A 21,597-nucleotide genomic window follows, 5' to 3' on the forward strand; every position below is an offset into this window, starting at 1 on the left:
CATTGACAGCTATGGACTTAGTGCCTATCATATAAACCCTGGAAGCAATGGGCTTCGAAATGAATGAATGCAGGATAAATGATTCTTAGGGTAGATCCTTAATGGTAAAGAAGATAATGGGGATGGGTAGTTGGGTTGATTGTTGATGTTTAAACATAATAATTATATTATTGTGGGTTGAAAACCCTATGTACTCACCAGGTTTCCCAACCTGACCCACTCAAGCTTATTTGTATCACAGGTGTGGATACGAAGCTACTTTACACTGAGGGATTTAAAAGAGATGTAGATCACTAGTGTAAATGAATGTAAGTTATGTTTATGCTTATGTTTCTGTATTGATGATGACATCCCAAGGTTTTAAAAGGAATAAAAATACATTTCTTTGAAAATTCTTTGATAACACATTTATCATGTTTTTCTGGGAACACATTCCGCAACATTTTTATTAAAAGAAGTACTCTGATTTTTTTTAAAGCATAAACAAAATCTGTCTTTTCTGGCCGTGAAAATGGGGATGTCACATGGATGAACTTTGGAAACTATGGATATAGTGTCTGTTGTTTAAACCCTGGCGACGATGGACTTTGTGCCTATTCCTTAGGACAATCCTTACGAATGAATGAATAAAGAGTAGTTGATTCTTAGGGTAGATCCTTAAGAAATAAAGAAGATGATGGGGATGAGTAATTAGGTTAATTGTTTGATAAAACATAATAACTTATTTATTGTGGGTTGAAAACCCTATGTACTCACCAGGTTTCCCAACCTGATCCACTCAGTTTATTTGTATCACAGGTGTCGATATAAAGCTACATTACACCAAAAGATTAAAAAGATGTAGATCATTAGTGAAAATGAAGGTAAGTTCTATTTATGCTTATGTTTTTGTATTAATGATGACATCCCAAAGTTTTAAAATAAATAAAATACATTTCTTCGGAAATGCTTTGATAAAATATTTATCACGTTTTTCCGGGAACAAATTCCGCAACACTTTTCTTTAAAAAGATACTCTAATTTGAAAATAAAATATAAACAAATCGGTCTTTTCTGGCTGTGAAAATAGGGATGTCACATTAATAATTTGGTGACAAATAATAATTTATCTTTCACGATATTATTTGCTGTTTTTTTGTTTGTTAACTCTTAACGGTGAACCTATCAAATTATATATTAGAGTATTTATGTAACGCCCTAATTCTCAAGTATTGATTTTGATACAAGATTTTCTTGATTTCAAGGTCAACTCGACGAGTTGGTTGCCCTACTCATCGAGTAGCAGCGGGTTGGTCCATGTGTTTTAGTAACCTACTCGCCGAGTCCAAGAAGGGATTCGACGAGTAGGAGTTGGCAGATGAAACCCTAAATTTCGGGGTTTTGCACCTTGTTTAAAGGATCATTGGCCTTCCCCAGCCTCCCCTATACAGCCCCTTGACACTCTAGAACCCTAATCATGTGTGTATGCTTCATTGGTGTGTTTAAGCTTGGAAGAAGGATCTTGGTGAGGAAAAACTTGAAGAAACAAGTGGATTGAAGCAAAGAACTCGTGGGTATCAAGATCTACTTTAGTTGGCATCTTTTGGGAGGTATTAAGTTGTTATCTTAAACTCATTTCATTCTAGATCTCTTTTGGGTGGATTTTAGGGCTTTTCTAGCATAATAAGAAGCCATTCTTGGGTATAAGCTAAGATCTAAAGTTGTAACTTCATGTCTGGACTCTCCTTGGTCTCTAAGTCCATGAATTTTTAAGTTTTGGCAAGCATGAACCTTCCCTCAAGTGTGAGACTTCTTTACAAGCTTAGTTTTGTCATTTTAAGACCTTGGAGCTTTGTATGCACGTAAAGTTTGCAACTCTATGTGATAAACATGCCTTGGAAAGCTGGATCTACAATTTGGAGCCTTAACATGGCTTAAAAAGCCTCTGTATGGATGAAGGACTGAAGGAACTCGGCGAGTCCGATGAATATTGTTTTGGGCTCGGCAAGTCAGATGAGTGACTCGGCTAGTTGGCGAGTTATGCAAGGAACTGGGCGAGTAGCTAAGGGTACTCAACGAGTTGAGGTCAACATAGACTGTTGACCTTGACCGATGACTTTGATTGTAACCAAGGGTTGACCAGTGGACTTTTGGGGACATTGTTGGGAAATTGGAAATTTACAAGTATGGTTCTATGGTGAATATAGGTGGTAAAGTTATCCTCACTATACTAAGGGGTCTAAGACACAAAGGTCGACTCATTGGATATGATTTCCTAGCAGTTGGTAGTATGTTGAGTATGAGTTAGTGTTGCATGTTAGTTGCTATGCCAGTTAGGTAGATCTGTAGGACTACCTATAGTATCATGTGATTATCTGTATGCGCATTAGTTGTATTGTATGTCGACATATTATGCGGGATGGGTTAAGGTGATACTGCTCCATGTTGTAACCAATAAACCCGGGAGCATTCCAGATACAATTTGAGGGAGACTCATACTGTAGGCTCAGTGGAAATCCAGATGTGAGTTGTGGGCCTGGAAGGCAATCCAGACTCACACTGTGGGCTCAGGGGGTAATCCAATCTGTAAAGTTGTGGACCCAATATATGCTGTTATTTGTATATGTATTATGTGTAGTGTATCGGTATTTTAGGGGAACTCACTAAGCTATCGGGCTTACAGTTTCAATTTATTGGTTCAAGTACATCAGGGGATCGTGGCAAGGCGAATGCATGATCGTACAGCTCCTCATGTTTTGTTTATGTTTCTGAGAAAAACTCTGATATAGACTATTTTGAAAACAAATCTGTAATAACTGTTGGTTTTAAATGTTTTGAATAGTTTTAAATTGGCTTGAAATTTTTGGGTGTTACAATTTAACATACCATCAACACCTTCGAGAAAAATAAAGTATAATTGTTTAACCAAAGTGTTATTTCATTATATTTTTATTTATATGATAATAATAAAATATCAGTGAGATAACATTGCAGACTAATTGTTAGGAACAGAAACCCTAATCGCTAATTTCAAAAAGGACTTGCAGTGCAAGCCTACAGTACAGATGTAGTAATGGTTGTCGACATTGTTTATAGTAAATCTAGCGGGGCTGGTGGTTTGGATTGAGATTAGATTTTGAGTGTCGCAGTTGTCGTATGCCTCCTTCGTTACTTCTGCAACATTATGAAATCCATTGGCAAAATTAAAGATGAGAGTATCATCAATTATGAAGGTATCGTTTAGAGACCACATAGCGTAGAAATCGGCATCTTGTGGCACTGCCCAGCCGAAGGAATCGCCGACTACATGCTCAGTTGCCACCGAGTGATTAAACTCCATAGATGCAACTACCATGGCTATAATCAGAAACAAACTTGGCTTTAGGTTTGCCATTCTTGATTAAGTAAATATGTGTTCTTATTCCTTTGATGGGTCTCCCGAGTAAAGCTTTTCGTCTTATGCTAGGAGAGAATAAGTTTTAGGTGTATTTATAGGAAAGTTGGAGCTGTAAATGTTTATTGAAGAAGTTAATGTTAATTAATTTTAAGTATTCACATAGTTACATTTGTAGATATTTATTGTGGCATTAACTGTTATTAACTCCAAGTATTTGTACGTGATTTAGACATGAATAATAAATATTTTTATTTTGGTATACATTACATGTGTAAGGATGGAATACTTATATTTAGACAATTACTAAATTATTAAATAAAGGTTGTCTTATTATGAAATGATATTTCTGTAAAAAAATGTTGTAAATTGTAAAATATAAATTCACTTATTTTGACAAAATCGATTTTGTGAAATATCATTGTCTTTATAAAATAAAATTACCTTGTGATTAGTCTCCACCACTTTCTTACGGCTCAATTAGAAGAAATAAAAATAATCTTTCAATTGAACTGAAAAATATCTTACAGCTTAATTAGAAGAAATAACAGTAATCTTTTAATTGAACTGAAAAATATCAGACATTAGACAATTATGTCCATTAAACGTTTCATTTAATTTAACGATGCAAATAATTCCCATTATCACCCATACCCACATTTTTACTAAATATCATAAAATATAACCATTTACCATTTTAACTCCTTAAAATCCATGCCGGACTAGCCCACTTGATATAGATTTTTTTGTGTATTAGATTAAAGATCCCAAGCGCTATATCGGACATTGACGATTTTTACATATAACTTGCGAAACATATTAAAATTTATGGTCAAGAGACAACTGTTTAAAGCCTATGGTCATTATGTTGGAAAGCGTGAGTTCGAACTCTACTAGTCTCTTTCATTTTTTTTAAACTTTCAAACATGCTAGTGAACTCAGTTTTACTTGCAGATAGATGTGGTTAATGTGTAAAGTCTTTATGTTGAAGATAGTAAGTTAAAACTCAATGGCCCGTTTTAACTTTGAACCAAGCAAAAACAATTCTATGCAAAACATGACTTCAATTACCTTACGCTTTAACCAACTGTGCTAACATACATCTTCAAAATAAAATCTCATAATCACAAAGTTTAATATAGTTTCCATGTTATAGGTGTCTGTATCCATGAGATCATTTTGTTATATTTTCTAAAAAGGGTTTCAAAACAATCATCATTCTAAATACTTTCCCATACATTTTGACTTTAGAAGTCCAAACACAATAACAAATGAAAGCTAGTGCGAATAATAAGTTTGGTTTGAAGTAAAATAAGAGAAAGTTAATAAAATGGTTAAAGAGTGATCCCCCACAATGGCCAACATAGGCAAAATATAAGAAAGATTCAACTTCAAATTAACCAACAAACTAAACCATAACCATAACCATACATCATAATACCATGTGAAAACTACCATCACTTTCATTCCCACTTATTTTCTTGCCTCCGCCTTCTTTTGGTCTTTGGCTGAAAACACAACACAACATTTATATATATATATATATATATATATATATATATATATATATATAAAATAAAAAAAAAATAATAAAATACCTTTTATTCATTTTCATAAGAATAAAATGTAAAAAGATTACCTGCTTTCTCTTCTTCTCGTTTCTTAGCAGCTTCTGCCCTCTGTTGTCTGATTAGAGCCAACCGCTCTGCAAATACATTAATTAGACTAAGACTAAGAATGATGTGAATGGACATAAATGCCCTCATCCCAATAAACTATTGATATGAGGAAGAATGCTTATTACCTAGATCCTTCTTTGCTTGATCTGTTTTCCCCTGTTCTTGCAGCTTCATATACCTTTCATGAGCCCTCTGTTTTTCAATCTCTTCTCTGTAAATAAACATGATAACTCAACTCATATGGGGGTGTTTCGGTCTTTTAAAATATGGAACAAAATAATAATCAGAAGAGGAAAAGAATTTACAAACCTTTCACGTCTTGAAAGTTCACTAGTTTTATCCAGCTGAAAAGCAAGACAATCAGCAGAATTGATCAAAATAATTGCAAAAATAAAACTTTATGTGTTAATGTGTGCTTACATCAGCATCTCTTGCTTTCAAGGTCTTGGGCCTAGCCATATTTGGGTTCTCAATGTCGATAACACCTTGGGTCCCTTTCTTCTTCTATAATTTATAATAGAATAAGCAAACACAGAATTTATAATCTATAATTAAATACAAAAAGATTATATTTGTAAAGAAAAAAGTGTAAAAGTTTACTGACTTCAGATTCTTCCTCAGATGACTCTTCAGATTCTTCATCAGATCTTTCCTCTTCAACTTCAGCTTCTTCCTGATAAATCAAGCATTAGTCAACAACTATAAATAGATCTTTTAATTTAATTTTTTCAAACCTTGATCCTATATCAACAGAAATAATCAAATACTTCATTCGTTCTTTTACAGATTAATCTGAAGAAGCATAAAACAAGACTCCATAGCCACTGAATGAACAATAAGAATCATATAGAATGATACCTTTCAAAGCTTATTTTATTTGTAACCAAAAAATCAAGTCTTCTGAATACAAGGAGATACAAGAACATTAGAATAACAAAAACTTATTTGGAGTTGGTTTTTTTATCTTAGAAAGGGAAGAACCCATGATGATGCTGTTCCAGATTTTAATTTATGTAATCTGTGAAGACATGTTCATTTTGGACATCAAGAATTCAACCTATTTCTTTTTTATTTTTTTGAATATTAAAACTACCTTTTTAAATGTACGAGGTCGAGATGAAGTGCCAGCAACTGCAATCATTAACAAAAGAAATCATATTAGTTAACATGTCACACGAATAAACATCAATTTCACCTAATACTCAATATTTTACCAATTGTCTTTACATTATTTGTACTACTTATCTGGACATTCTTGCTTGCTTAACTATGTGTGTAACTCTGTATGTATTCTATGTATGCAAAAAAAACGTTACATAAATTGTTTCTATGTTTTACAAATGATTATGGCATCCCAATAACCTAAATCCAAGTACCATGCACCAAAAACCTTGTTGCCCTGTTAGAAAATTAGTCCTTTCAGATCACTACAAAACCCCTTTGGAACCATTAAAACCTAATCAACAAGAACAAAACCTAATCATCTACATAGAACCAAGAACAAAACCCCTTTTGGAAACATTAAAACCTAATCAAGAAACAAAAGTCCGGTTATCCTTTTCGAAATGAATTCATTCGCCTATTTCAACAATTAATAGATTTAACAGAAACCCAAATCAAATCGAAGGTCTATAGATGATAGAAACCAAGCACCGAAACCGAACGAATATCTTAAATCGGACTACTACGGATCGATTCCGCATAAGAAAGTTGCATATAGAAATCGAATAACACAAAACTAAATTAATGAAAAGAAAAGGAGAGTATGAGTATAAAACATACGCATCTCTTCGGGAGTAGAGAACTGGCGACGTCCAGTAGGCTTGCCCTTAAACTTCCCTCTCCCCATACTTGATTAGGCTAACAGTAGTCGATCAGAATTGGAGAAAGAAAGAAGAAAAAGAAGCAAGAGTTTTGTATTAATTTGAAAATGGTCGCTCCACACCTCTTTAATCGGTGGGTATTTGGGATAAATTTTCCCCTGTATTGGAGAATGGAGAATAAAGAAGCGAAAGAAACCCTAGTCGCAGTTGGGCTTGTTTGTGCCTTGTGGACACAGAATCTATCAAGCCATCAAGGGGTGGTGTACGTGGAAAGGTTGACCGCCGTAGATTTTTCGCAAATTGAAACTGAGTATCTGATTCTATTTTTCATTTTCTCTCTCTTTTTTTTTTTTTTTTTTTTTTAATTGAAATTTTGAAAGAAATGTTTTCATTAGTTTTGGGCATCCTACTTTTCTACTTTTATAAAAACAAAAATTATACTAAAAACTCACTTTGATTTATTTATTATTAACATTATGTTTTTATTCTTTTTTCTATTATAACATTATACAATAAAAAATATTCTTATTATATTAATAGTTTCATTTAAAGACAGATTAGTCTATACATTTTCCAATATATATATCGTTTTAATATGAAATTAAATGAACATGCTAATTTAGTAATTTGCTAGATTTTCAAATTACACTATCCTAAATAAAAAATTAAAAACAGAATATTGTGACACGAAGAAATAAAGATAAATAAATAAAATATACATTTGTCATTTATTGTATTTAACCATTTACGTAATCAAATCTTCAGAATAATCTGTGAAAAGATTGTGGCGTGATTGGTAGTGGTATAAAATGGTAAAGCAAAATGAATATTTCAAAGAACGATTGATCATACAGACGTTAAAGATAATATTCATGGTCCCCTTTTTCTTCTTATACATTTCTAAATTTGTTGTGTTTGGAGATTTTATTACCTTCAATGGATTCTAATTTCCCAAAACAAAAATATTATGTATATTTGTTGTGTATCAATCATACTCTCCATTCTTTATATTCCACTATGTGCACATCATATTCATATAAAGGTTGATACCATCATATACCAATATAATATTTGACTGTCCATGCTTAAATTGTCCTTTAACAACATAAAAAAAAAAAATTGTAAATCAAAACTAAAATTATTAATTCCATGTCATCGTCCATTATTAATAAGATAAAAAAAAACACGATTTTGGTTCAATCTTTCTTTATAATATGCATCTAATTTTATGAATTAAATCAAAGAACAAGACAACCATTTATTCATAGTTTTATTACATTTATTGATTGATCCAATTAGCTCAATATCTATACTTACTAACTTTAACTTTTCCTAACAAAAAATTTAAATCTCCACATTAACCGGTCTAACCAATACAAAATGCGACCCACTAATTTCTGACATCACCAACTCTAACAAAACCACCTCCTTCGGCTGTTTGATTTTCAATGAAGGCTCAAAGAAACCTGCTCCAATAATTAATGATAAAAAAAAAATGTTTAATGATAAAAAAAAAAAATGTTTAAAGACTTGTAATTAATTATCTTACCTGGTGAGAGTTTTCTCCCTCCATATAACTCTTGTGTCAAAGGATTTGATGCCCAATTATTAACAGCAAGAAGGCTCGTGGGTTGGAATCCTACTATTTTCCCTTCTGATGATATCACAATCTGAAATTTGAGCTCATGTCAACATCTATTTTTTGGGTGGAATGGAATGAGTTATTCCATTCCTTCCCTGATTCCATCATTACCAAAGACTGGCTATTATAGTTTTTATTGGGTTAAAAGATAAGAAAGAAAACCTGATAACTTGCGACTTTATGTCCAGATGCTAATAACAAATCATGGTCAGTTTTATCAGTTGGAGTGAGAGTGGATGATGCTGACGTGGCATTATTGTTGTCAACTTGAATCAATCTTGTTAGGTAATCAGGGAGTTGACCTGTTGATACACCACCACCACTTTCTTTTCTTATCTCTCCACTCCACCCATAAACCGCTTCAACTTTCTTCAAAATTGAAATACAAACCTCTTCCAACTATCAACACAAATGACAAAAACACCCATTGAAATAATAAGACACAAGTGAGGAGGAATTGGAAAGCATCATATGAAAATATATAACTACATACTATAGTAGGATCCATGGACCAAAGACGGATTGAATCAGTATGTGATGATTGGGGCTGTTGATTTCCTCTGAAACGGTTTTGCCCGTTTTGAAAACGGGGCAAAAAGATCCGACCCATTACAGTAATTGCAACAATTAAGCATCCACTTATGATGAAAGTAGATACCATTTTCACAAAAGAGTTACCTTTCTGCAACAACAATATCAATATCATAACCTTGTTAAAAGATCACATGTAAATTAAGTGTAGATTAGAAAATACCTTCATGTGCATGTTAGTAGTCATGGAAGCTGCATTGTATGGCAGTTTTTTATCAGGGAGTGTGAATAAATCCTCATAATACATATCCAAGATGTTAGCCAAACATACCTGAAAATAAAACTAAGTTATATCTTTGCATTTATCCCAAAATAAATATACACAAAATAAAGGAAGAACTAGAATACCATTTGGGAGTGGGTAAGAAGGACTTCCCACCTATTTTTAGCAGATTCTTTCCATCCTTCAAACTTCAAATTTTGTAATTTGTCACTTTTGATTTGCAATCTGTAAGCAGGAATATATTCACTTACCCATGAACTAAATTCATGTCCACCAATTTTTTCTAATTTAGAAAACACAGACCATGGCCACCAATTATACTTCAATGCTGTTTCTTTAGGTTTATAACTTTCCTTCATTGAATTAAACTTTTCAAGCAGAGTTTTAGCACTTTCAACCACTTCATCCTCGTGTACTTTGTATAAGATGACAGAAGAATCTTGTGAAAAGATTTGTTCGTGTTTATGAAATAGATGGAATATGTTAAATGATGATTTGCCTAATGAGTTATCAAGAAAATCCCTTTTGATGCTTTCAAGGGCAGAAACGGAAATCACTTCTGCAAGCTTGGATATGGCTTGTACATCTGAGGAACCCAAGGTGAAGGAAGCAGGGACCTGTGGATGGGAAAGGACTGTTATACCCTTCTGTATAGATACCTGTTTGGATTAAGAGTAAGAGAAAAGAGAAGGGTGTTTAAACTTTAACCTCTCTTGGGTTTGCAAGATCTTTCATATTTCTTGTTGTTCCTGGTGTAAACAAGACAAGTTCAAAACTCCAAAGTTGTCTCAAAGTCACTTGTCTGAATGTCATTGCTAGTATATTTGTAGATGTAGTGCTTGAAAGCATGTCTTCAGTTAGATAACCTCTAAGACTTTTAGCTCTCTCTTTCACTTTTCTAGATGGCAAAAACTGTCAAGAGGAAAGATCACAATTCACAGTAGAAACAGTTTCTTTTTGTTACTAACACCATTCCATTATCAGTATATACCATAAATTTTATTATTAATAGTTGAACACTAAAAATGGCTTAGGGAGGGTAACTATTAACTAACCAGTCTGGTGGAGATGGTGCTGTGTTCGTCGGATTGGCCTGGGAACACCGTCTCCGCCACCATGACATCCAAGCCATGATCAATGTGTTCGTCTGCAGCCTCACCACCGTCGGCGGCCGCTGCTGTTAGGGCCTGTTCCAAGTCAACATCACCAACAACAGCCAGCCGACCCAAGTCATTCTCATAGGTTCTCACACATGGCATAGACTTCACATCTTCTCCGTCCAGAATATCAAGAATGTATTGCTGGGTTTCCGGCAGCGGAGGCCGCGACGGTGTGGGGGCAGAGCGAGCTCGTACAGTGAGGGAAATTCGAGAAGGTTTTAGGCGAATTATGGGTCGAAAGACGAAGCTTTTGGCTGTAAGAGTAGTGAATTTTGAAGGGAAAACCTGAAGTCGGACAGGAAGCGGATGAATAAAGGAAGCCATTGATGCGATTGTGAAGCTGTGCGAAGAATGTTTGGCTCATTTTAGAACCATAACTGCGCACGTTAGCAAGGGTTTTGGGAAAACCTTGCGATGGCAAGTTTTAACTAGTAGTACACTGTAGATCCAGGATATTTGGGTACTTGACAGAAGACAACTACTAATTTAAAGAATTGTCATAACCAATCCCTATTATTTTTGTTTATGTGACAATAAGGTGAAGAGGTTAACCGAGGCGTCTAGTAGTACACTGTAGATCCAGGATATTTTGGTAGCTTTTAAAAAACTGAGGGAAAAAAATTGTGATGGAAGTATAGAAACTTTTAGCTTTTATTTCAAATTAAAAAAACTCATGAACTTATTCAAGTAGTTTTTTTTAGAGTTTTTATCTTTTGATTTTTATTTAATTTTACACCTTTAAGAGCTAAAAACTAATTTTGTTGAACTTTCCTTCACAATTAAAAGCTACAAAAACTCATGATTATAACAACTGATTCAAGTACTTTTTTAGAGTTTTTATGTTTTGATTTTTATCTAATTTTACACATTTAAGAGCTACAAACTAGTTTTGTTGAACTTTCCTTCACAATTAAAAGCTACAACTTTTAGTTTTCAACTACCAACCACTAATTAATGGCTAGTTTTGTCAAACGTGTCAAACGTATAGAATAACAACAATATACATTTTACATTCATAGTGTGTCATGTACACCCGAATGTGTCCATCCTCACATAATATGCATGCAGTTGTACACATACAAATATACATCAACTTCGCATTTGAATTTGAATTATTAGGTATTTTAGGTTATTGTTATAAGTTAGAACCTTCATATTTGTAATATTACATGTGATATAAAAAAAAATTGAAATCACATATATTGATAATAAAATTACATGTGTTTTGTAAAAATACAAGTGGTTTGGGGTCAGGTGAATGAGATCATGTATGGAATCAAGAAATAAGGTGGAAATAACCCTAATGGCATAATCATCTAAAACCAATAAAAAATTAAAAGTTCTTATACTTAGTATCATAACAACTTACCGTCCACAATCCATCCCAAAAGTTATAGGTTCGGGTCATTTTGTCATCCCTAAATATTATTGATTAGTATAATATGAAATTTGAATGATATTGTCATAGTTGGTTCTTCTAGCTAAGCAATTGATCATTTAAGTCATGCCTTATCTGAATCTTTTCCCATCAAGGATCATGGGCGACTACATTACTTCTTAGGGATTAAAGTACTTCACCGTTATGGGGGATTACCTTGTTACAACACAAGTATGTGTTTGATCTACTTCGTCGTGCTATCATGATGAATTGTAAAAGTGTTTCAACCCTAATGTCTGTAATGGATAAGTTTGCACTCGACTATGGAACAACACTAAATGACAAAGATATATTCAAATATAAAGCATGGTGGGAGGTCTACAATACCTCACTTTGACAAGATCGGATATTTCTTTTGAAGTTAACAAAGTTTGTCAATATTTGTCAAGACCCACTAATGTGTATATGGAGGTTCTGAAGTGAATCTTAAGGTATACAAAGGGTACAACAACTACATGGTTTCGTATACGAAAATCAAATTCTACATTGTTGCATGTGTTTACAGATGCAAATCGGACAGGTTGCTTAGACTATCGAAGGTCTAGCAGAGGTTTTGCAGTTTTCTTAGATCCACACTTTGATTTCATGAAGTTCATGAAAGCAACCTACAATATCTCGTTTCTAGTATGGGAGCTAAATACAAGGCCTTGGCTAATGGTATAGCAAAGGCAACATAGATACAATCTTTACTTAAGTAACTGAGAATTCATCAAACACGATCACCTGTTTTGTGGTGTGATAATTTGGAAGCTATATATTTAACAACAAATCAGGTCTTTCATGCACAAACAAAACATATAGTAGTTGATTTCCATTTTTTTAGAGAAAAGATGGCAATGAGAGCTCTTGATGTTCGATTCATTTCTTCAAATGACCAGGTTGCTAATGGATTTACAAAGCCAACTACTCGTAATATGTTAGATCATCTAAGATGTAATATGAACTTTGTCATGGTTAAAATTAAGGGGGAATGAAAAGATAAATTATAAGACTAGAGTTAAGTTTTAAAATATAACTTTTTGTATAAATAAGATCCTAGCTTTAAGGATTTATAGTTAGGTTTATCTTGTATTCATAATTCTATATATATCAGACGAATCCCAAAGGTATATTCACGACAATACATCTTCTTGACTGGGCACATAACCTACTTTCCCGACAGTTTAAATTGAGTAATAATATTGAGACAAATGAGAGACCATTTGAGAAATGCAATTTACCTTAAGCTAAAAACCAAAGTTTTAAATACAAGTCTTTTGTGCAATGATGCACATGCAAAATAAGTTAATACAAATTTGGTATAGTGACGATCAAACGGTAAAAAAAAAAAAAAAAAAAAAAAAAAAAAAAAAAAAAAAACATTGGTTAGTAAAAAATCACGCTTGGTAATGCATAATTCAATTCACAGTTTTAGTTGAGATTTTTTGTCCCCAATATATTGAAATACTTTTTGTCATTGGTTTAAAAGAAATAAAAAAACACAAGATGTATAGAAGCATTACATCAACAAATTATGTTACATTTCATTATATACCTCATATCAAAAAGGGTGAAGACATCTTGAGCTCCCTCACTAAATGACCTTAATAGCTAAAGGTATATGTAAATTATAATTAGAGTCGGTTCTGATGATGTAATATCTTCAAATGCCCGTGACGAGTTAAAGAAAAATGGTATTTATCACTATTATAAATTTTTTATTTTTAAATAAATGTATATATAATATATAATAAAAAAATTAGATCATATGCAGTTCACTTTGCCCCTTACCCCCTCTCTCCCTCCCTCCCTCAATGCCCCCATGATCATAATGTATCTAGAGCAAAGAAGATGATGCTTAAGTTTGAATTAGAGATCTCTTTTCGTGGACTCTCATCATTAAGACGAGCAAACACGAACTTAATATCATTAAGGATAACTAGTTGCTCTTGTGTAAACTATGTATATATCAATAAATTTCAAGCCTACTTACATTGGGATTTAATTAATGGGCCTCATTTCAGATGAATCAGATTAACTTTAAGAGAATGATTTAGAAGTTAATGCAAAATGAAACTTTGGATTTAGAATAAACATTTACAAGAAAAAAAAATGATGTTGGATTTTTCAAATGCACACGCCTTCCATTTGGGTTACCTTTGAGAGAGGGGAAGGCCAAGTAGTTAAAATCACTAACATCAAAGAAAGATAAAGTTACTACCAATTGATGTAAAATTATAAGCTGAGGGACTGTAAATGGATGTTTATAAATAGCACATGGACCACTTAAGTAATTTAGAAATCATAAACGCTAACCGATATCATCGTATATTTCCATCCAATTTCTCCGATATCATCATTCGCGTTTTAGGGCAAAATTTTTCTTCCCTCGACACGAGTTGATTCCTCAGGTGCTAATTTCGTTCGATTTTTCTTCATTAGTTTGATTGTTCAAAGCAATTTGTGGTTAATTCATCGTTCTGATCATTGTTATTGCTGATATTTCCCCAGATTGTACGTTAGATTGGTGTTCTTGATCCCTCACGGTAAGCTTGATTTTTCAAAAGTAGTTTTCTTGTGTTCTACGAATCTTGTTATTCGATTGTTAAAAGATCGCTAAGTTTTTATACGATTCTTTCATAAATCCACTGAGACAATTTCTTGTGACTATCAAAACTTATCGTGTTGAATTTTTAAAAGTCCGAACTGCATCATACATAAGGGGGTTTTTCATATTCATGTGGACACTGGTCTTATATTTTAACAGTTGAAGATCAAACTTGCTCTAACTTCATTATTCATCATATAGCTGGCTGCTTTTTAGTGTTGCGATTCTTGTTTGGTGATTATAATTCTGCTTTCAGGGAAGCTACTTGCACCATGGGGAAGAGGAAGTCAAGAGCAAAGCCTGCTCCTAGGAAGCGAATGGACAAACTGGACACCGTTTTTAGCTGCCCTTTCTGCAACCATGGCACCAGTGTTGAATGTCGCATGTATGTATTTGCTCCACCAATTCTATCTTCTGCTACAATATAATCTTTCCAGATTTTTACATCCCATGTGTTCCATTGAAATGAACTCATATTTTATTTGGTTGTTTGATAACTGATGTCAGTGATATGAAGAACTTGATTGGTGAGGCATCTTGCAGGATTTGCCAGGAAAACTTCAGCACTACTGTCACAGGTAGGGTTAAATGCAAGAAATAACATCTTACTTTCACTTTTCAACAATCATATTTATAAATTGGTAAATTTTTTCAAAGTAGAATGTCATAGTAAGAAAAAACTGAAAGAAATGAAAGTAAGATGCAATAATGGTTTCCCTTTTATTTTATTGTCATGCAGCTTTGACAGAGCCAATAGACATATATAGCGAGTGGATTGATGAATGTGAACGTGTTAACACTGTTGATGAAGATGGGGTCCCTGTTGAAGATGATGAAGCTTAGAAAATGGTTGGAGAAATCTGGTTTCGTTTAGGTTTATGTATGATGTATGGTTTGGTATTTTCTGAATTTGAGACCTAATTAGTAATTACTGGATGTAAGGTGAACGTAGATTGGGAACATGTTAATGAGGCCTAATCTTATAAATATATATATGCAAAATAAACAACTGTGTAAATACTCAGTATGCTTTAGAGTATTGTCATTAATCTGAGTTTAAGACCATCTTAATCACTGCAGAGAACCAACATCTTTTCAAAAGTGGTTCCCTTTAATCACTTCAAGTCGTTGATAATATCAACCAATTTTGAAAAAACAATAAATTATTTTTAATTCCAAAATAAACTACATTGCAAAAATCCCAACTTGTTTCTTCTTTGTTCACAAATCAATAATAAAATGGAACTCATCGTAAAGATGATCCCTCTAAACTAGATTAATACATAATAGGTAAAAGTTAAACACAACTAATTCATTTCGCTCAAGACACATCAAAGTAGTAGATTAGGCTATAAAGGTTTAATAATTAACACCTTTAAAAACATTAAAATGATAACAATCAAATATTCAAAATTACACTAAACCATATATCATCCCTAATTAAGATAAATACTAACCAAATTTAATAAACCCTTAAACGAATTTCTGCATCACTTAACCAGTCATTGAAGTCACCAGCGTAAGTGCTTCCCATGAATTCGAAAATCTTAACCTTCAAATCAATACTCCTCCATTGTTGACGTTCAATCTTTAGATCACATGGATAATGTAGATCGACTCTCTCATTCATGACATTACGTCCACCACCTCTTCAATTGCATGTACCATGATATCTTCTACGATTAGCAGCTTAGGAGAAATCTAGTCAGCCTGGTTTTTATCCGTTCATTATATATATGTTTGCTTTGATACCAAATGATGCCTAGATGATCTTGATTGAATGATTAAATGAACATAAAGAACAAAAACGTAATTCGATTGTGGAAACTTTGATAACAAACTTCAATCCCCACGTAGAAATTAGAAAACAAAAATATCTATAGGAGAAGAAGATAAAACTTTTTACATATCCTTGGAATTTAAAATTTATTAGAATAATATTTCGAGTCAATCAAAAAAAGAAAGAAGGTACACAAAGTAAAATCCTCATACATGGTGTGGGGGGTATATATAGAATTAGCTTTGTGTAAATCAAACAAAATTTATAGAAGATCATAAAAACAGAAAAACACTTATTAAGTCCCTAAAATATCTCGGATTACTGAAAAACACCTTACATGACACATTCAGGTTTGATATTCGGCCCATATAGCGACCGAATTCAGTCCAATTCCAAAATTATAAAATTATTTCAACATATTTGGCAATGATGTCATCAACCAATCATCAAGACGTGTACCCAGCATCAATGAATGAGTATTCCTATTGTGTATCAAGAAAAACCTACATGCTCATCTTAGGCTTCATTATAACTTCACTCTTACATGTCTCACAAGCCTAGAAAAGCCTACATGTTCACGTCTGACAAGCCTCTTAGGTTTAGTGTGTTGATGTTTGAAACCCATTGAATACATAGAACACCCATCAAAAATCTTATACGTTTTTAGTCCTCTTTTTCACCCTTTGTTAGTCTTTCGACCATAACTCAGCTCACCATAGCTCCTAATATGCTGGTTCAAGTTACCATGGAAAGAGTTACCTAAAAGTTTTAGGTTTTATGTTTTCCTATATATGATTTTAGTTCCCATATTTTCACTTTGGCCCTCCTACTACTCTATTGGTCCATAACGATCCATGTAGGAAACTTTCTCACATTACAAGTCCAACAACACTTAAAACAGCAATGAAGTTTCAAAAGCAATATTTCACTTATAAGTTGAAAAAAAAATCTACCAGAAAAACAGCAATTCATATATACCAACTGACCACAAGTTACAGATATCTGCTAACTTTTCAGCACCAAGATAGTGCTCTCTAGTCGATTAGCATCAAAATCTTCACAATTCACATATATATATATTTTAATGTCATTTATCATCATAATACCAAAACCTGGTCCAAGTAAAACAAAAGTAAGCAGCAGCCATCTTCTGTTTTTTATATACCATCTCCCCCAACAGTTAGAATAGTGCTCCCCCATAAAAATCAAGCACATTTCACAATCCACTAATCTTTGACTTTGACCTTATACCATTAAACAGAAAACACCACTTTGACCAAAATTTATGTTAAGTAGTACCCACCAACATCATCAACAAGATAGTTAAATGGCGCACCATCATCACTTGCCACCATTGGATACACAGTTGCACCTCCATTCTTGTCTTTCAAATTCCCCTTTCCCCTTCCTTTAACAGACCTTTTATTATTATTATTATTATAACTATTATCCAATGGAAACTCAGCAGTAAGTCTTCCCATTTGCTTTTGAAGATCAGCAAGTGAATCGTTTGCAATCTTTCCCTTTGGACTTTTCTTCCCATCAACAAGCTTCAATTCCAATCTATACAAAGCACACACATCACATTTGCTGATTTCATACTCGTATAAATGCCATTCAAGAAACTTCATGGGCTGTGGGTCCATGTAATATGACCTTTTTAGCCATCCAGATTCATTAATCACTTGTTTTCTTGATTCATGCCAACCACGCCCGTTGTAATCAGGGAGTGATCTTTGTTTTCTGTTTCCACTCTCAAACGCCCTTCTTGGCTTATCAAAGAACAGCCACTCCCGTATTGTTTCCCCCTCAAAAACCGAAAGATCAAACAGCTCTGCAAAGAAAAATGTTTACATTACTCGTTGGATGGAATGGAATCACAATGAAAAAGGAATGGAATCACAAAAGAATGGAATGGAAAGAGGAAAACTAACCAGGGGCATTCCATGGAGATTTTGCAGTGGCAGCTCCTTCACATTCAGGAACTCCAACATCTTTCCCTTGTGTTTTTGCACTAAGGGCAGCAAAAAGTAACGTGTCTTTCAACTCAATGCCTTTAGGGCGTATGACAGGTGTCATCCCAAATCGGCCTTCATTTTGAGCAATTGCAGCATGCAAGCTGCTGCAATAGTCAAGAAACCAACCTTGAACAGGCCTATCAGAACACCAGCCTTGTGCAGGTCTTGGACAATCCCAAAGGGCACATTTTGGTCCCAAGAAAGCAGAAGGGGGAGGGGATAAAGTGGGAAGAAAGGTGGTGATTTGAGGTGATGATGTGTCTTCTCCCCTTGTGCATAGTCCCATGCCATCAATTCCAGTAAAGAAGTTTTGTTCAAAATCATGGGGTAAATCAAATGAAAAGTAATCCAATTGATTGGTGATATCTGTATTGTTAACACCTGAAGGAGAACCTTTGCATTGATCAAGTAACTGGAAGCTTTGTTGTTGAGTTGTGTGATTAACAGTAAAACCCTGCAACCCATTATCTGGATCAGGTTTTGGGGCAGCTAACCCACTGGTTGCATCATCTTCTTCATCACATAGCTGTAAAAGTCTGCTTATGTCAGGGGAGTAGGGTCCTACACTCGCACCCTGTTTCAAAATCCAAAAGAAAATTACTACCTTCTTACCATGGATTCTTTGAAGAACATGATGTGTGTTTTAACTTTTGAACAACAATATGACAAACCTGTTGTAAAGAAGAAGCAGGGGAAGGCTCGTTGAGTTCATTCTTCCATTCTTTGAGCATCTGATTAACTTGTTCTTCGAGAACAGCAACATCAATGCTTCGGCTCTCCTTCCTTGCCGACTGCAGATCTGTAAACATTCCATGGAGGTCCTCCACGCGGTTCTTAGCTCTGTCTTTGAATATCTGGTGAGACCCGGACTTGCTTTTCGTACCTTTCCCCATTCGAAAACAATACAGTATGACCTAATCCTTCGCTCTTCTTGATAAATCGCCTGTCATATATCAACAACACCAAATGGTTTCAGTTTTATAAGATGAAAATATCGCGCAGATTATAATCGCTCCGAACACGGCACCCTAATCGTAAACCCTAACGAAGCATAAGACGAAACAATACAGGACCTTTAAATCACAATCCAAGACTAAATCAAAACACGACTACACAACCAAACAAACAAGAACCGTGGATAGATACGAGATAACTCTTTCTGACATAATACCTCGAAAACTATTAAGAAATGAATCTTATAAACACATGATTACAGGAAAAAAGAAGGTGGATTTCAAGAAATTGATCAAAAGGGCTTACCTTTTTGATACCTAAAACGAGCGAGAGAGCAGAGAGTTGAGCAAAATTGAGGGGAGATTCAGATTTTGCCACAATTTTGGTGTTGTACTTCTCTCTGAAATTGGGGCACCGAAATCTGGTTGTTCTAGATTTGCGTTAACCTCCAAAGAGGCAAAAAAGTGCGTACCACAGCCATACCTACGCGGCAAAAGTTATTAGGAAAAATTCTCCCAATCCCAATCTCAATCCCATAAAACAACCAAATACTTTTACTTATAAATATAGGGATATTATGTAAAGTCTTTATATATATAACTAAATCGCATTTGATAGATATTTGAACATTAAATTCTTTTGGAAAGAGATTAAACGAAATAAATTGATATTATTAGATTATCTTCGGCTCTCCAAAAAGAGAGTTTGTATAGACAATGACATGTCACATTTGTCTTAAGGTTACCGTGTAGAAGATTAATTGTAAAACACTAACGGTTATCAGTTATCATATAGAAGATAAATTGTAAAACATCAACCAACAATAAAATGTGATCCCATTTGATGATGAAAAAAAATCCATGTTGTTTAAAATTGTGTGGTAAGCATTCACATGACATTTCAAAACATGTATTTTGAATTAAAAAACATAAATACATTTCTTAATGCATTCAACTTTTTGTATCACACACATCAAAGCATAGAGAATTACATGTCTTAAGATATAATTTGTAACTGAAGAGACATAATGATAATTATAAACTTTAATGTTTACTAAAGGAAGATAGTACCAATCAATAAAAGACTTGGTGAGTAGTTTATTGCATGCATTTTTAACAACAAATAATCAATGTACATGTTGTAAACATGTTATTAGGAGACACAATTGTGTCTTTTATGATTTGAGTGATTATTACTAAAATTTTATGCTATATTCATTTATATTCATATTTAAAAAATGATAAATATATCAACAATCATTTGTTTAAACTTGTGTAACAAAAAAACATTTAATCATAAATACATATATTGTAAGTTGTAACACAAGATCTTTCTTTTACCAACAAATTTATACATACACTCGCATTTATTGGTGAAGAAAAGTGAAAAAACTACATATTAGTTTGTATTTTATATAAAAACACTGTACGCTGTATCTTTTGTCGCCCCATATCCCCCCTCCTGACATATGTATACATAGCGAAAAACTAACAATATTTTGGATATTTTGGACATATCAGATATCTGAACCTTAGACATCTATTACATATTTATATATTGCAACTCCTTCGAGCCAGTTATGGAAACTATATCTTACATTATGAATTTGAGCATTGTGCATAAAAAATGCTTATTTTCAAGATTTACTTACTTACAATTGTTATGTTTTTTTACCTAAATAATAACAATGAAAATTTCTGTTAGAAATTTATGAACTCATCTCGTGTTTTTGAGTTTTTCTTAATGTAATAATAAAAATATATCTAGATTATAAAAATTGCAAAAATTGGGTGTCAAATGTCGACCATAGTTTTTTCTACACCATTAAAGTGAATGAGTACTTCGTTGTGACAATAATAGAAAAGGTCTCTATCGCAATTATTGCTACAACAAGAAAGTGTTTGGGACATATTCTTCTTTATTCATTTCATTTTATTCCTTCTTACCTCTTTTTCTGGGTAAGTACAAGTAAACGTGATTACGTTTACCACCATCTTTCACCTATATATATATATATATATATATATATATATATATATATATATATATATATATATATATATATATATATATATATATATATATATATATATATACACACACAAAGTTCTACAAAAACAGTTAGAACTGCCGATATAAATGGAATTGAGATTTTAGTTATGTTTATAAATAAATAATTAATCTATTTTTTTAATAAAAAACATTGTCTTTATAGTCAAACCATTTTTAATATTAAAAAAATAAATAAATAAATAAATAAATAAATAAATAAATAAACCAATCGTATCTCTTGTAAGTGACACAACTCTTCCATGATGTGTGCCCAACT

General features: G+C 33.2%; 4 protein-coding genes across 4 annotated transcripts; 1 reads left to right on the forward strand and 3 right to left on the reverse strand.

Annotated features, from left to right (window-relative positions):
- Positions 1–4,652: 4,652 nt before the first annotated feature.
- Positions 4,653–7,156, reverse strand: LOC145042036 (28 kDa heat/acid-stable phosphoprotein-like protein). The gene is made up of 8 exons (XM_078990388.1): positions 6,835–7,156; positions 6,146–6,183; positions 5,657–5,725; positions 5,473–5,556; positions 5,362–5,396; positions 5,178–5,263; positions 5,013–5,078; positions 4,653–4,881 (listed from the first exon to the last, which is right to left on the reverse strand). Exons 1-8 carry the CDS (start codon positions 6,899–6,901, stop codon positions 4,847–4,849), a joined length of 480 nt encoding a protein of 159 aa, XP_078846514.1. The 5' UTR covers positions 6,902–7,156; the 3' UTR covers positions 4,653–4,846.
- Positions 7,157–8,108: 952 nt separating this feature from the next.
- LOC145042037 (deneddylase) lies at positions 8,109–10,893 on the reverse strand. The gene is made up of 8 exons (XM_078990389.1): positions 10,387–10,893; positions 10,040–10,243; positions 9,457–9,948; positions 9,272–9,379; positions 9,011–9,199; positions 8,680–8,916; positions 8,425–8,545; positions 8,109–8,341 (listed from the first exon to the last, which is right to left on the reverse strand). The coding sequence occupies exons 1-8, from the start codon at positions 10,813–10,815 to the stop codon at positions 8,220–8,222; spliced, it is 1,902 nt and encodes a 633-aa protein (XP_078846515.1). The 5' UTR covers positions 10,816–10,893; the 3' UTR covers positions 8,109–8,219.
- Positions 10,894–14,202: 3,309 nt separating this feature from the next.
- Positions 14,203–15,536, forward strand: LOC145042038 (transcription elongation factor-like protein). The gene is made up of 5 exons (XM_078990390.1): positions 14,203–14,319; positions 14,420–14,454; positions 14,773–14,901; positions 15,024–15,094; positions 15,256–15,536. The coding sequence occupies exons 3-5, from the start codon at positions 14,789–14,791 to the stop codon at positions 15,357–15,359; spliced, it is 288 nt and encodes a 95-aa protein (XP_078846516.1). The 5' UTR covers positions 14,203–14,319; positions 14,420–14,454; positions 14,773–14,788; the 3' UTR covers positions 15,360–15,536.
- Positions 15,537–17,246: 1,710 nt separating this feature from the next.
- Positions 17,247–19,819, reverse strand: VOZ1 (vascular plant one zinc finger protein). The gene is made up of 4 exons (XM_078990391.1): positions 19,575–19,819; positions 18,986–19,257; positions 18,231–18,888; positions 17,247–18,130 (listed from the first exon to the last, which is right to left on the reverse strand). The coding sequence occupies exons 2-4, from the start codon at positions 19,205–19,207 to the stop codon at positions 17,580–17,582; spliced, it is 1,431 nt and encodes a 476-aa protein (XP_078846517.1). The 5' UTR covers positions 19,208–19,257; positions 19,575–19,819; the 3' UTR covers positions 17,247–17,579.
- Positions 19,820–21,597: the final 1,778 nt, after the last annotated feature.

This window comes from Lactuca saligna, chromosome 4, assembly GCF_052625555.1.
Source record: "Lactuca saligna cultivar CGN05327 chromosome 4, ASM5262555v1, whole genome shotgun sequence".
Lineage (NCBI taxonomy): Eukaryota > Viridiplantae > Streptophyta > Magnoliopsida > Asterales > Asteraceae > Lactuca > Lactuca saligna.

Coding starts and splice junctions, on each gene's coding strand:
- LOC145042036 (XM_078990388.1), bottom strand. CDS start 6,901: ATGGGGAGAGGGAAGTTTAAGGGCAAGCCTACTGGACGTCGCCAGTTC. Junction 5,726..6,145: donor GACCTCGTACATTTAAAAAG/GTAGTTTTAATA, acceptor TTGATTTATCAG/GAAGAAGCTGAAGTTGAAGA. Junction 5,557..5,656: donor CATCTGAGGAAGAATCTGAA/GTCAGTAAACTT, acceptor TATAAATTATAG/AAGAAGAAAGGGACCCAAGG.
- LOC145042037 (XM_078990389.1), bottom strand. CDS start 10,815: ATGGCTTCCTTTATTCATCCGCTTCCTGTCCGACTTCAGGTTTTCCCT. Junction 8,546..8,679: donor ATAAAGTCGCAAGTTATCAG/GTTTTCTTTCTT, acceptor CTCAAATTTCAG/ATTGTGATATCATCAGAAGG. Junction 8,342..8,424: donor AGGGAGAAAACTCTCACCAG/GTAAGATAATTA, acceptor TTATTGGAGCAG/GTTTCTTTGAGCCTTCATTG.
- LOC145042038 (XM_078990390.1), top strand. CDS start 14,789: ATGGGGAAGAGGAAGTCAAGAGCAAAGCCTGCTCCTAGGAAGCGAATG. Junction 14,902..15,023: donor ACCAGTGTTGAATGTCGCAT/GTATGTATTTGC, acceptor AACTGATGTCAG/TGATATGAAGAACTTGATTG. Junction 15,095..15,255: donor CTTCAGCACTACTGTCACAG/GTAGGGTTAAAT, acceptor ATTGTCATGCAG/CTTTGACAGAGCCAATAGAC.
- VOZ1 (XM_078990391.1), bottom strand. CDS start 19,207: ATGGGGAAAGGTACGAAAAGCAAGTCCGGGTCTCACCAGATATTCAAA. Junction 18,889..18,985: donor CTGCTTCTTCTTTACAACAG/GTTTGTCATATT, acceptor ATTTTGAAACAG/GGTGCGAGTGTAGGACCCTA. Junction 18,131..18,230: donor ATCTCCATGGAATGCCCCTG/GTTAGTTTTCCT, acceptor TTTTCTTTGCAG/AGCTGTTTGATCTTTCGGTT.